The sequence below is a fragment of the Charadrius vociferus genome, unplaced genomic scaffold (genome assembly GCF_000708025.1).
Source record: "Charadrius vociferus isolate BGI_N301 unplaced genomic scaffold, ASM70802v2 scaffold613, whole genome shotgun sequence".
In the NCBI taxonomy this organism is placed as follows: Eukaryota; Metazoa; Chordata; class Aves; order Charadriiformes; family Charadriidae; genus Charadrius; species Charadrius vociferus.
Window position 1 is genome coordinate 310,984 of NW_009647757.1, and position 15,201 is coordinate 326,184.

General features: G+C 50.7%; 1 protein-coding gene across 1 annotated transcript in view; it reads right to left on the reverse strand.

Annotated features, from left to right (window-relative positions):
* Positions 1-14,089, reverse strand: part of RPS6KA1 (ribosomal protein S6 kinase, 90kDa, polypeptide 1) — an 18,409-nt gene extending 4,320 nt beyond the window's left edge. The window contains 14 exon segments of the mRNA XM_009882185.1: positions 1-45; positions 356-458; positions 1,461-1,525; positions 1,754-1,842; positions 2,093-2,163; positions 2,712-2,854; positions 2,988-3,025; positions 3,629-3,735; positions 4,329-4,408; positions 5,193-5,273; positions 5,553-5,634; positions 6,742-6,858; positions 11,558-11,611; positions 13,993-14,089. The exon segment at positions 1-45 is cut by the window's left edge and continues 5 nt beyond it. Of these exon segments, the coding sequence (XP_009880487.1) occupies positions 1-45; positions 356-458; positions 1,461-1,525; positions 1,754-1,842; positions 2,093-2,163; positions 2,712-2,854; positions 2,988-3,025; positions 3,629-3,735; positions 4,329-4,408; positions 5,193-5,273; positions 5,553-5,634; positions 6,742-6,858; positions 11,558-11,611; positions 13,993-14,034 (1,117 nt within the window). The 5' untranslated portion in view covers positions 14,035-14,089.
* Between the last annotated feature and the right edge of the window lie 1,112 nt (positions 14,090-15,201).

Consider the following 15,201-nt stretch of genomic DNA (forward strand, 5'->3'; position numbering starts at 1 on the left):
GGAAGAGCTGATGGGCCCCCGCGCTAGGGGGGATGCCTGGGGAATCTGCAAGAGGAGATGAGAGACAACTTGAAGAGGGCTAACCCTGCCGAACCAGAAGCCTTCCCCTTGCTCCCCAGAAGCTACGGCTCCTCTTTAGGTAATTCAAGTCAAGAGCCACACCACACAGCACCAAGCTTACCCCTAACACCGCACATACCTATGGCTGGGCCACCTCCTCAGTGCTGCAAGCATCTGGAGCTGGCAGCACTCGCAGGAGGCAAACCTTGCCCCTCCTGGCACCGGCAAACCACTGTTAAGCTGTACACTATCATTTCACACAGGAAACTTTGGCTTCACGTGAATTCGTACAAACCTTTTGGTGTACGCGATGTAAATTCTGTGTCAAAATAAAAGGTGTCATCTGGCTGGCCTACTGCAGGCTTGAAGGGCGGTTTGATTTCCCTGCGGTACAGTTTCTGCAAAACAAAGACAGCTTGAAAGGGCTCCGACAGGTCAACGCTCTCGTACACACTCAGAAGGGTGCAAAGGCTTGCTAGGAACGAGAGGCCAAGAAGAGATTTTGTGAAACCAGAAACAGCTCTGGGGCTTAGCATTTAACTGCAGCTCAGCAGTCTGAAGGAGGACTTGTTGGCCAGTGGGGTGGCTTTTGAGTCAGTTTGCAGAGAAATTCTACAAATTCTACCTTATAATAAATCAAGAAAAAATCCTGTTCTATATGTAACTTGGCCCCACTACAAAAGCAGTATCCATAAAGTATTTACCTCACCAGGCTCTTCCACCTCCTCCTAACTCCCATTAGGGCTTCACTGACATGGATCTCCCCAAGGACAGCCAGAGGAGATACCAGAGGAGGACATTTGTATCCTAGCACTCCCACAAGAAGCCTTTTTAAATTGTTTTTTGAAGGAAAAATTTGAAATAAGCTTTACTAGCATTGCCGGAGGTTCAGTCTAGCATCTTGCTGGGTACCTCAAAAGCACTGAGAGACTTATCTTCAAAATCCTTTACCAAGTGAGGGAAAACTGGGATGAAACAAAATTATGTGGTAAAGTAGGGAGTTGGTCAGAAGCAATTGGGAAATGCCATTTCAGTTATCGCCCTGCTTCTCTGTACGAAACAAGGTATATCCTTGCCAGAAATGTTTCCCTGAGTCCTTCCCACTGTGTGCAAGACAATCCGTGTTGTGCCAAACCCCAATTAAAACCTGCACCTTACTGCTGAGAGATGAGTAAATTCAAACCAAGGTGAGATCATCGGCAACTCAGGTATGAAACAGTTATTCACATAACAAACAGAACTTTAGTTTCAGGAAGTTTTATCGGAGGAGATGGAAACCTGGATTGGTAGCTCTCCCATAGCTGGTTGAGCATCACGGCTGCGCTATTACCGCAGTCAGCAGAACTGCAGTACTGGGGCTGAGCAGGATAAAAGTTTGCTCTTCTATTTCTGATACTCACATTCCAGTCAATGGTGGAGTAGAAAGGATGGCGCTTGATCTCTTCTGCCCCATCTGGGCCAGAACCTGAAAGATGCGCCCGAGGAGTGCATTGCATTAAATCAGGACCACCGACAACGCGAAAGCTACTACCAAGTGTGCAGGACAGCCAGGTACTACGAGGAACCTGGCTGCAATGCAGTGAGCCCATTAACCGAGCACAAGTGTGAACATGCTGCTGACCCACGAGGATGTGAGAGGCCCTGATACAGTGTCAGGTGTACTCAGAAACCAAAAAGAAAAAAAGGGTCTTACCTAATCGGTTGGCTGGATTCCTTTTGAAAAGGGCTCGCAGGAGGCTCTGTGCTTCAGAGCTCAGGAACTGTGGCATGCCCAGCTTTGCTCTGGAGAGGAAGTTAAGCAATCCGTTGCAGGTTTAAAGAAGTCAACCCACAAGCTGACTGCAGCACCTCCACCCCCGAAAGTACAATCATCTGTTTTGGCATTTACACTGCACCCTTCGAACTAACTGTTGATACAAAACCCCTTGCCAAATAATGCCATTAAGTTGCGAGAACACCCAAATTGCAACATGCTCAGAGAAAGAGCAGAAGCTCTTCTCCGATACATACACGAAAGAGAAAATCCTCTTACTTGAGGATCAGGGTCATCGTCTCCTTTCGATCCTTCCCCTGGAAGGGCAGCGAGCCAGTGAGCATTTCAAACTGGAAGGGAGAGAGAAGAAGGGGAGGTCACATCTGAGCAAGTCTGAGGGTTGCACAGATCCCACTGCACCTTCATTCGGGAGCTCGCCAAAGCTGGGGAAAAGCTTGTGAGGGACCAACAGCCTAGCTCTAAAAAAAGATTGCAGACATCGTGTTTTCTGAGAAAGCTTGGTTCACAAGGTTTGCGGCGGGAACATGTTCAAGCCAGTGCTTGCTCCTACTGGAGCCCTCAGATTCAGCAACCGCCAGATGGTGGCACCAGATCTGCACAGACACCGACATCCCAGCACTAGGGTGGACACAGACACCCCCGTGCACCCCATGCTGCGAACCCCACGCTCACTGGGACCACAGCCTCAGGAGCCCTGCCTTCCCTGAGAATCCATGCTGGATGCCTGAACAGCCTGTGACAGAGCCCTTTGGGGGGCTTGGAGAACATCCCCAGGTCAGCACATCTGCCTGACATGCAGAATCACGTCAGGGTGCTTCAGAGCTACTGCTGGAGCAGCTCCTGAGCTCAAACCCAAACCCGCTAGCAGGGTACGTACCATTAACACCCCGTACGACCACCAGTCAGCACTGTGGGAATGGCCCTGGCGATTCACGACTTCTGGTGCCATATACTCCACTGTCCCGCAGAAGGAATAGGCTTTCTTCTCGTGGTCTATAGCCTCCTTACTCAAGCCAAAATCTACGTAAGAGAAAACCTGTCAGCATGCGCCCACGTGCTCTGAGCAATCACACAGAGCAGAGAGGCTTAAGAGAAGCTCTGTATTTCAAGAATCAAGCTTGCTGGAGCACAAGGCCTCTGTGGAGTTCCTTACCTGTGAGTTTGATGTGCCCTTCTTCATCCAGGAGGATGCTACAGGATGAATGAAAAAACCAAGTTGTTACTGTCTGCAATAATCTGCTTGTGAGAACAAGCACACACAGCAGAGGCTGATGTGAGGTGGTCCCAGAATCCAGGGGAGAAAGTTATCTGTCCCCTCCCCCAGTGCTTTAAGCTCCATCATCAAGACACGAGTGGGACAAAGCGCAGGTCCCTTCTCTCTATGCCCTCAACTTCACATTGAACGAATGACCCACACAGGTGACACCACCTTTGATCCCCCACGTACCCCAGGGAAGAATACCCAACTCATGCAGCTGGTACGTGCCTCTGCAGAGGCCCAGCCTGGTGCCTTTTCCCTCCAAAGGCTCTCAACTGCTTAAAGCTGGAGCCCAGAGACTAGCCAAGGATTACTGCTCAGACATGTGGTGCACACATGCTGCCTCTGCAGCGCTCCTGGCCGTAACTGCTGATCTGAGGAGCAGGAGCCTTGTCAACTGGCACTGCCGCCTTCCATCTGGCTGGCCTCGGGGCACCGTTCGGCTTTGCCTTTGTGGAATAAGGCTGTGCCGTTCGCTGACTACGAGCTTGGGGACCGAAGGACTCTGTTCCCTGTCTCTGCTGTGCCGCACATACTTCTCCGGTTTGAGGTCCCTGTATATGATTCCCAGGCTGTGCAAATGGTCGAGCCCCAGAGCCAGCTCTGCTAGGTAGAACTTCACATCCTCCTCGGTGAACATGACCTGCAGGAAGGGAGAGGAAGGGGACAGGTGCTGGGGTTACAACGCCAGCAGCCGAATAATCTCTGCTGCACCCATGTAAGACCTTTCACATCCATGTTGCTCCCTCCTGCCTTTTCATACCCAGGTTTCCCAGGCTTCACCCACCATCCTAAAGTATCAATTAAGCCACAACACCAAAAAAACAAACCAGGTTGCTAAGCAGCAGACAGATTTTTAAAAAACTCTTCATTTAGATTCACCAGGTTATGTTCCCGGTTGTCTTCACCTGGCACAACTTCTCGGTACCCCTCCCATTCCCATCCCAGCAAGGTGACACAACCAGCCGACGCTGCAGCAGAACACAGTTCTCCCCCACTTTTGTTCTTAACGTGATGCTCAGCAGAGGTGAAACCTGCCTCCTATCCTGCTGCTTTTCTGCCAGAGGACAGGGCTCCTGAGACATCCCCTCCTGTTGCCAGCTCTGGGCTAGCAGCAGGTTGGAGGCTGTTTCCACCCCTCTCAAAGACTCTGCAAGGTTCAATCGCTTCTCCAGGCAATTAAGCCCAGTGAACTGAGAGCCTCAGCAACCCACCAAGATGCCGGAGCATACCCACCTCTTTGGAAAGACGAGTGAAAAGGTCACCTCCTCTGAGGAAATCCAAGATGAGATACAGCTTCCCCTCCGTCTGGAATGCTGAAACACAAGCCAGAGCAGGAATCAGACCCCTCTGCTGAGGGAAGGCTCCGTGGTGTTACATTAATCACTTAAATCCCAATGGCTCCAGTTGTGCAGATGCCCTGCGTGGTTACTAGGTTAAACACAGGTACGGCTAATTATTTGGGGTAAATGAGATAGCCTGTCTGTGATGTTGAAATGGGAGCTCACCAGCAGCGCTCTGGCACCGCAGAAAATCTTCATTTTATGAAGGGGTCAGTTCCCTTTCAGCCAGTGATGCCCTACTGAAAGGCACTGGTCGCTTTACAGGGAAAGAAGCTGTCCTCACCTTCCTCAGGGTCAGGGCATTAATCCTGCCAAACTCTGACTTGACTAGTTAACTCTGCTTTCTCAGTTTCTCCTGATTTAATGTTTTAATCCCAAGGATTTGATGTTTAAACCTCTTCTCCCAATCTATGCTCTGCTCCCCATTCAACAGCTAGAGCAGGCACGAGACTAAAGACCGTTCCAGGAAAGGATTTGTGTTAAGGGGATTGTGAAGGCTCCAGAGCAGCACAGCCACTGAGGGACACAGACCGATCCAGGCCTCTTCTCCACTTCAGGTATCTCCAGAAGCCTGTTAGGAACCCGGAGAGGGTCTCAGCATCCGCCAAGCATCCTGCTGCTGGATGCCTCGTGCTCATCTACCTGCTCATGGCAGGCGTGCCTGGAGTAGCATCTTTCTTTGTTGTACTTAAAAGCAGTAAATGTCTGTTGGAGGCTGCAGCCCCTCTCCCAGTGTCCCAACTAGCTCCACACTCACCGTAGTGGAGTTTCACCACAAAGGGATGGTTTACGTCAGCCAGGATGTCCCTTTCTATCTTTGTCCTTACTCGATCGCGCACTGTGGGAAGAGAGAGGAACAACTCAGACACAGTACCCCGGGGTCAGCCTTGTCCCCAGCCTTAAGCCCTTTAGTATCAGGCAGCTCGAGCCAGATCTTTTCCCACCTCCATCACTGCAACAAGGGTTTTTTATAGATGAAGAGAAAAGGAGGTTGTTTGGCTGAGATAAAGATACTCCTCTTTCACCCAGACCACCCTGGGGCCAGCAGTGACTGCTGAGACGTATCCCCAGTCTTTAGGACACGGAGGATAAGAGCATCACAGTAAGAGCCTCCTACCTTTCAATGTCGCTTTCTTGAGCACTTTCATGGCATAGAGGTGGTTGTTGTCCGGCGGTGTTATTTTTCTCACCAAGAAAACCTGAGGCAGAAGCGCACCACATTAGCCAAGCACTAAACATTAGCAGTAGGAGCTGGATGCCTCCCAAAGTGGCAAACACCACAATAACTCTAAGAAGCAGCTGGCCACAGGACTGGTAAGTTGTACCTCAAGCTTGCCATCAGAAACCCCAGGAAGTTTTCAGGAAAGTGCTGTGTGTAGACTCCTCTCACCCCCTACCTCCAGCCATTGCAGTACTTGTGCTTTTATACTGCGCTTTCCGGCCCTCCCATCTTCCACAGCTCTTGCTCACTCCTGCAGCTCCCGTGGGGCGGTGGCTGATGCCTGGGAGCTGGGACTTGACACACTGATGCCTCAATGGACCATGAAGTCACCATCCTGGTGACTTCCTGGTTTGTCAAAGCCAGATCAACTCCTTACTCTTCAGGTCCTGCATCCTCTCTGGATTTTTACCTCCTTCCCTTCCCTGATGTCCCAGACTACCTGGTTTTAGGCAGCTTCAAAAAGACACCAAAAGACACCACCTTTCCTGTGCACAAAGCCACTGCTGCATTTGTTGAGGCAACAGCACACAGTCCTGTACATGCCCCCACTATTAGAGCGCTGGTAACTGATTGACATGAAGTTGATTTAATGTGTGAGCAGATGGTCTGCAAGAGACCTGGATTATTTACACATTGAAATAGATAAGAGTTACAGGCTACTTCCTTCCCCCTTCACAGAAGGGAAACTGGACCGTAAACAGGGGCCAAAACCAGATGCACACAGCATCATTTCTGAGAAGAGAGGAACATGCCCGAGTCCTCAATTCAGGTGACAGCCTGGCAGCCATCTAGAGAGCTGCAGGCGGTCCCTCTGCCCTGTGCAACACCTGCACTCACAAGCAGGATCCCTTCCTCCTGGTCATCTGAAAAAGAATGACAGGGAGCTCTGGACATACAGGCTGGCCTGTAGAAGAAGGCATCACTACCGTTGCCTTTCAAGTTAGAAGCAATCATTTGCAAAGTGGGCTCATCGGTGAGATTCTCGTTATCTGGTGGGAAGCAGGAAAGTGGTTTTGTTGGGGACAGTCCCTTTTGTGATCAAAATCATTTATCTGGTGTCACACATAGGAAGAAGTGAACTCACCTTGCCGAAAGAGCCCTGTCCCAGCACCTTCAGGAGCTCAAACTGCGAAGGATCGGCTTTCTCAGAACCTTCCTTCACATGGTGTGTGATGTTGATTTCTTTCACAACACCTTCGCCCTGAAAAAGAGGGGACAAGGTTGACTGGGAATATACTCCTGAAAAAGGGAAAGCGAGCCTTAACGGATTAAGGAACAAGGATTGCATCTACAGACTGATAGGAACCACATCTGAGAACACCATAAAAGTTGGTGCTCATCACAGGTACCTCCTGGCTTCAACATCTGGAATAAGTAAGTGATCAGTAGGCTCGCACCAGGCAGCCCTGTTAAATATCCAACGCTCTCCCCAAAGGCTCCGCTCCTCGCACCACAGGCGTTGCGTTTCTTTGAACTGCATTTCAGAAGAGTGCGCAAAAACCACCTTCCTTTTTAAGGCACTGGTGGCAAAAACAGGAGTGTTTATGCCACTAAAAATCCCACAACACAAAAATACGGCTCTGTTGTCAAAACACGGCCAGGGCTGGCAAAAATCAGACATGTTGGAGCCCATCTGCTCAGCAATCTGAGCAACTCTGCAACATAAGTCTTAGTGCATCTTCAGCACATACAGATGATGCTTTAACAGACTCAAGCCTTCAAGAAGATTGAGGGGAAGCCAAGGTCTCTGGCACATGTTTTGTTTAAAACACATTCTTTTATTTTAAAGAAATAAAGAAGAAAAAGAGATTTAATCAGCAGTGTCTAGAATAAACTCACCAACGAAGCACACAAGAACAGCCACCGACCCCGAGGTGATGCTGAGACACCTCCTTTCCCCAGCAAACCTTGTCCTTACCTCTGGTGCATAAAGCCCAGAGTTCAGCTCAGCAGAAACGCCTTGTTGCTGCTTTCTATTTGCATCCCAAATAAAAAGAGACTTTTTATACTACTAGTCTTCCAGCTGTGCCTTTCCCTCTACTTCTCTCGATCATACCTAGCCAGTACATCTGTCCTTAGGTTTCCTCTGAACTTGACCTGTTCCAGCCCCTCTCCCGCCTGCCCACAGGGCAGGGTAGACTCAACTTCCCACTTCTACAGACATGAATCTTACTCAGGCCAGAAATCCCTCATAGCTGCACGTCTGCTAAGGGCAAGTCCAGGCTTCTTAGCACTTTGCTCCCATATTATCCAGTGTTAGACATAGTCTGGTTGCTATTTGGACCTGAAGGCCAACAATTATGTTCCAAAGGGCATTAAACTCAGTTGCTCTCTGACCCTAGGGCAGGTGTGGCCATCTGAGGCTGTCAGAAAGCTGGAACTACTATTTTGTTTTTCCCCTTGCAGAGTTGGGGGGGGAAAAGTTAGACTTTGTTTTCTGAAACTATTCAAGTACTTGGTCTGGAACCCACCTAATCAAAGCAGCTTTTGAAAACAACAGGAACCGAGTTTCAGGCTCTGCCTCTCCTCTGCACCCCAGCCCACTCCCCACACCTCCTCGGGGAGGGTGGCCTTGCCAAGCGCCCGCGGATGTGGTTGCCTACCTGCACCCAGCACCCTTCCCTTCCCGCTCTCATGCTTGACTTTTCTCTAGACTAGGAAGTGGCTTTATTTCCATGTTGGTAGCTGTGCTCTCTCAAGATGCTGCATTATTGAGACACTAAGACCTAGCAGAGACACCCACGGACCCAGCAGTACAGCATGGGGAGAGGGCAGGGGGACAGGAGCCCCCCTTGTGTTATCCTGCCTTTGCTGGTCTCGGTGATCACAGACATGAAAGATCTTATAATCCCTGTAACAACAAGTTTTCATGTCCCATATGATCTCCCAGCTTAAAGCAGCCACCTTACACTTCTGGTTTTGTCTGGAGGCTTAGTCCACGGCAGAGAGCTGTTGGCTGGGAACAGCTTCCCACTTCTGGCCAACAGCCTGAGTGGGACTCAGCCAAGAGGTCTCCTTCTGATAGTCCTTCCACGTTGTTCAGCTCCCCAGGGAGAGACCCCACAGCAGGGAGAGAGCAGGGGACGGGACCAGTGGAAGTTGTAGGATCTTTCCCTCCCCCTCATCTTCACGAAAACACTAGAAACCAGGTGTACAGGGCATCAGCGCTTGTACAGCCGTGCGTGTTTCACCCTGTAGCAACACACACCTAAGCAGAGAGGAACATTGAAAATGAACTCCTGTATCCACCTCCAAGGCATCTCGACCCATCCTCCTACCACAGCTCTTCGGGAGCAGTGTATTTTCACAGCTGTGAGAATTCTTTGCCTTGGCCAACAGCAGGACCCAGTGTGTTTAACTGCGAGTGGTGTCAGCAGCCCATGCTGGATCTCAAGGCAGGCAGAGATTTGCATACGCAGCCTGCCAGCCAGACCACACCAGCGCACATACATACATGCCAACTAGACCAAAAGTGGCATCAGCAGAGACATTGTTGATAGTTTCTGAGAAAAGCTTTGAGATGCCATTTGGCTCTTGCTGACACAAGGGAGGTTTCCTTCCCACAGACTCATCCAGTAACTTGCAGTTCAACAGTTCGGACTCCGCAGACCAGCTCCTACAGCCTGTTTAGCAGCACACCAGAACAAGTCTCCAGCACAAAAGCACCTGCATGCCACCGAACTGCAGCACAAACAGACTTTGCTTGCACCAAGAGAAGTTTCTTCCACTGGCGCCATTAAGCAAACTATCCCAGAAGGCAGAAAAAGAAAAGCAAACCAGACTGCTCCGAATATCCATCCGAAGCATCGGCCCAGCCGGATGAGCAACCAGGGACAGCAAGTGAGGCAAAGCAAGGTAGCGGCAGTACTGACCGGGCTGGAGAGCTGGCTGGGGGCAGGCAGCTGCAGGCGGCAGGGCTTCGCTCGGTGTTTCCTCTGCAGCCAGAGCGTGAGGAAGGCGCAGATGCGAGGAAGTTTAGGGTCTCTCTCCATTCTCCCATCCCCATCACCATCGCGCAGCCCAAATAACCGCCGCCTCCGCAAACTTGTGCGGAAGCACAACCAGCTCCCGGGGATGCGGGAGGCTCCCGCGGTGCTGCATGGGACGCCCCACGCTTGAGGTTGCCGGATGGAGGAGATACAGGTGGTTAAAGCCCAGCTGGCAGATGCGCAGTGGAGACAAGCGACTCGGTCGCACAGAGGCAGGTTCACGGTCCCACTCCCCAGCAACAGCGCTTGTGGTTGGGGCTTTTTTTTTTTTTCTTTCTGGTTTTGCTTTTAGAAAAAAAACACAGAACCAAACTCACAGCTCCTTGTTCACGTTTGGGTTGCCTGGCTCAGACAAGACGCTGACAGAAAACACATATGGTCTTGTTAAAGTGACTTCCATCTAGCGCCACATGAATCTCACGTCAGGCTATGATATTTGGGGCTATTTCCATAACAGGGGAATATTCTGAGAAGCCGCTTACTTTTTAAAAAGGAAGAGAAATACTCATGAAACCCCACACAGAAGTCTGACACCACCTCGGAAAGCTGCACATCTCTTTGCTCTCACCCTGGCCCAGGGATGAGGGGTCACCCATGATGGGATTCAGGGTGCATCAATCCCATGCGCAAATCACTAGGATTCGCATCTGGTCATTTGTTTGCTTTATGCTGCTCAAGAGTCCTTGCTGGGGCCACTGGAGTGGCTAAGAGCCACCCTGGGAAGTTCCATGCAAGGTATTTTTAAGGGCATTTCTGATGAGACAGCTTCTCAACCCACTGCTGCTCGGATTTACTGGCAGGACAGAGAAGAGGTATTTAGATCCCTTGGTTTGCCTCCTCCTCCCTCCAAGCCTGTTCCCCTTTGACCTTTCCATTGGGGCAGCACAGGCAGATATTTTCTGCAGCAAGAGCCCAGAGAGTGCAGGTAAGAAATAAACCCCTTGAAATGAGTCAAAAGACACCCACGCACCTTTGCAATTAGAAATAACCCCGTGTCAGTGTTGATTTCTGAATTTCTCCAGAGGGTGCAGAGTATGAAAAGAGGATCTTGGTTCGGACCCAGAGAGACTACTTATGACTGTCCTGCCTCCTCCGCCCCCATAACGTGCTCTTTGAGAACCGATAATGAAAGAAACAAATGACTTAATACCAGCAAGGGAGCTGGTCCCAGCTCCACAGAGGGAACCTCAATAGCCAATGAGGTCCAAAGCAAGGGAACAGGAGGTGCCAGAGAACAGCCCCGTGCAGCTGCTGAGCACAAGTCCCCAAAAGCTTTGGTTCATACTGACTCCTCCTTTGTTCTGCCACGGTCCCAGTGAAGCAGAAACCATGTCTGCAACGTGCAGTCCAAAGATGAGCATCACCGCTTTCAAGGAAGCTTTACGTTGCTCAGCGAAGCCGTGCAGGTGCTGCAGCCAGCCAGCTCTCCGCGTGTGGGCCTGGCAAGATCTGATAAATCTTGTCCCGACCATGACAGTTTTGCATGTTGTGTTATCAGGCACTCAGCGTGGGGAGAAGAGCCTCAGAAAACCAATCAAAAAACCCCACTGTACATCCATGCACCTAAAAGGCTGGAGCGCCCGCCCCAGCAAGCTGACAAGATCAGAAAGCCACAGGAGACGTAAATGACAGCACGGAAAGGGGTTTGGTGTGGGGAGGAAGGAGGAGGAGGATGAAGTCAAGTCCAGGATGTCATGTGAGCAAGTGAGTAATAGCTGTTTTCTGTATTAGCAGTCCCACCTAGCTGAGACGGGCTGGCAGGGGCGTGCTGCAAGGACGGGTTTGGTTTTCAGAGAGGTCCTCATGAGCTCTGCTTATGCCCTCGCATACGTGGGACGACCCGCCATGGGACAAAGTGCAAATTAAATGCCTGAGTCTCCTTGAAGTGCACATTGCAGCAGGCTCTCTTACCTTGTCTGCTGAGTCCACAAGGTCTTTCTCTATCCAAGTGATGTCTGATTTTGCCTGCGGGACAATAAATGAGTGTCAGCACAGAGGGTTGTGATACTCTGCTAAAAGTTTTCCCAACAAACTTGTTTAGCAAGACCAGGTGAGCTGTTTGCAGTCAGTGGTGGTGGCCCACCAGACATCACTCCTCGGGATGCGATTCTGAGCTGCGTTGGTGGCTTCAGGAGAGCAGCAGGAGCCAGCTGCTGTTAAAGGCTTTGATAAACTCTGATGGGCGGTGGAGAACGACACAGTACCGGTATTTGGTTACACGTGTTCCCCAAGAATCAGAGCACCACCGCCAAGGAGGGAGAATTAATTTCTGGCAGGTTGATTAACATCTAGATCAGATTTTACTCTCAGCTACACCTGGACAAACTCCAGAAGCATTTGTTCTGGTAGTGATGTCCTGGGTCCACAGGGAAGTTTGGCATTCCCGTGGCAGAGAGAGGGATTCTCTTCTCTCCAGGGGCACGCTCAGCCTTTCTAAAGCAGCCAGCAGGAACATATTCAAATACCAAAACTCACCACATCCCTCGAGGGCAGGGCAGGGCCAGCCCAGCTGCTCTGACAGGTCCCTGAGCAGCCTTTGAAATGTCAGTTTACACCGCCTCTGGGGCCAGATGCAATTCTGTGAACCCTTATGGGGAAGGATGCAGAAGCATTTAAAGGGAGCTCAGAAAAGAACTGCTTCTCAGCTAGGATATGGCCCCTTCTACCCCAAAAACTCAGACTTAGGGGAAGAAGGAAGTTTTTCCAAGGTCAGTAAGTTTTCGCAAGGTCAGTGCCCAAGCCTGCTGCATCTTAATGAACATACATAGATCTGTTATCACATCTAGCTGCTCTTTCACCTGTTTTTGAGAGAACGAGCTAAGTTTGAATAGAAAAATCCCCCCCCCCCAATCAAATCAGATTTTTAGCATTTCCTCAGAGAGGTTCAAGTCTTTGGCTGCGGATGAGAAAAAACTCATGTGACTGCAGACAGAAGGGATCTAAGAGAGACTCGAGCTGTGACTTCTCTTGTGTCTTTTCAAGCAGTTTGTCAGCACGACGGAGCCCGCGGCGCTGGCAGGGCTCTTTGGCGCCAACGACGTCACCCGGGTGGGCACAGCGTGAGGCAGAGCGACCTGAAAGTAGGACAGGGGCTATGGAGAGGCGAGAGAAGAAAAAGCGAGCCTTGAGGGAAGGGAGGAGCCATGTGAAAACAGCGAGATTAAAGTTAAAAATTAACTGATTTTCAGCTCCGGAAGGACTGAATCAGATCGGAGGGGTCCCCCGCAGTCACCCTTTCCCTTCCATCGCTCTGCACTTGCTGCAGGAGCAGCCAAGATCTCTTTAAGTCTGGGAGGAGGTGGCTGTCCCGCTGCCACTGTGGGAAGTGGGTGCCCGGGGCAGCCGGCTGACACATCTACCAAAGCCACAACAAACCCCTTCCCCAGTGCCCAAAAACGATCACAAAAACCTCAGCGGGTCCCTCCCCGGGGATCACACCCACCCACAGGGAAACCAGCTCCTTCACAGCTCCGACCAGCGAGGAGGCACCAAACCCTGCCTTGGATGGGGATGGATTGATTTATCTTCCCACAAGCACAGGTCTCTCTGCAGGTCCACCCTACCAGCGGAAGACACTGCTCCTGTGAGCTACAAAGCCATCTTCTGACACCCACAGCCTCGGGGGAGCCATTTCACACAGATTCCTGCACCACTGGGAAATTATATTTGCTGCTCCTGGAAAATAAAAGGACAAACCCGGCCACCGGCCAGGTCTAAGCCCAGGACGCCGCTCAAGTCAGAGGAGGAGACAACTTCTTCTGAACTTCCCAATGCCGCTTTCGAACTGCACAGATGGCTTAGTCATCCTAGATCAGGGGCTGGGGACAAACATACGGGTTGTTTTTTTTTTTTTCCCCAACACTAAGTTCAAAATACAAGTCCTCTTTCCTACTTTCCCCTTTTTTGAGGAAGGATTTTACAAGCCAGAAGCCAAGAGACAGGTTTGTTTTTGCTCGCGTTTTGTCACTTTGCTGGTTGAGACAGTCACATCTAAATGCAAGAAGAAAAAAAAAAAAAAACCTGCAAGAGCTAGAAACAGATTATGCTTTTGGCATTTCGCTTCCTATTCATCAACAACTAACCAGAAGCTGTTTTAATTTCTGTTGCTTCAACACATGCTCTGGTCCCCAAACACTCCCAAATTCTGGCAGCACCTAGGAAAGACACTTCTTAGAAAGCAGTTTTACCATCAGAAATGCCTTTTCCAAAAAAGAGAAGTCGTTAATTAAAACTGGATAAGGTCTGGCTCTCTAAGGTCAGGCGAGTCACCAACGTCTCATGTCCTGCAGAAGAGACAGAGCACAGTACTGAACGCAGAGCAGATATTTTACCAGCTAGACACTTGCCTCCTGGATCCTTGGCTTGCTGCGAAAGAGGAGCCTCAGCATCTCCAAAGCTTTAGGCTGCTATTCTCCCATACTTTGCAAGCTGGCTTCTGAACCTAGAGCACTCTGCAGCACCCAGACCGGCACGAGAACCCCGAGTGTAGTAGTTACGTCACTGGGATGTATTTTGGGAGTTTTTGCTGAAAGGAAACTGTGGTTTCGTATGGGGAAACTGCATTGTGTGGCGATGGCTGCACAATACCAGCAGCCAAATGAAAACACTGGATGGCTTTACGGGTGCTTAGGCATGGCTCTTTCCATCAGCAAATCTCAGCAGGCTTTTCAAGAGGATCAGTGTAGTCCCCCGTGTCACAGGCAGGAAAACAGGCATAGAAAGAGCAATTTCAGCCACTACACGAGGCAGCAACAAGCAACCGAGAGTCTGTGTGGCTTTCTTCCCCAAAGTGACGCTGCCCCTGCTCTGAGCAGCACAAACGCTCACCCTGTGGGATCAGCTGAATCACAGGTCTCCAGGGAAGGGGCCGGGAGGAGGCAGCTCCCATAGCCTTCCCTGGTTTGTCCCTGCCCCCTGTCAGAGTCGCTGCTTGGTCATCTGCTGTTAGCAGGTCTTTAGGACGCTGCGGCGAGGCCCCGCATGAGGTTTGCATGCTGACATCTTATGGGAAGGTTGCACAATCCTGCCCTCTTGCTCAGGGATCCCGCACCGTGATCCTGCTCTGTGCCCAGTGCTTATCCATGCAGGGATGCTTTAATAGGGCTAGAACAGGAAGGAGATGGGAATTGGCCAAGTAAGGCAGCACAGGCACAGGGAGCGGAGAGGAGAGGGAAGAAGGGCTTCAGCCCGATGGCTCTGAATCAGTTCTCCCCAATCTCTCTGTTTGCAAGGAAAAGAGCGGGCCATGTGCTTACTCCCAGTTCCCGTCAATAGGCCATCTGCATTTCATCTATGCAAAACAGACGCCCTAGATGGTTTCAACAGTTACCCAGCTGTTTCACCAGTGTCACTGCAAGGTCGTTTGCTGTTTTACAGAATCCCTTTAGCTGTCCCCACTCTGTACCTTAAAGAAGCCACAGTTCCTGCCAAACTTCTTTCCGGATCCATGCAACTCTTGCAGCTGTTAAGCTGCTCAGTGCTGCCCTGGACTGCAGCCTTCCAGGTGCTGCCAGTCTGCCGCTCTGTCTACACAGAGCACCGCACTAGCTCTGTCC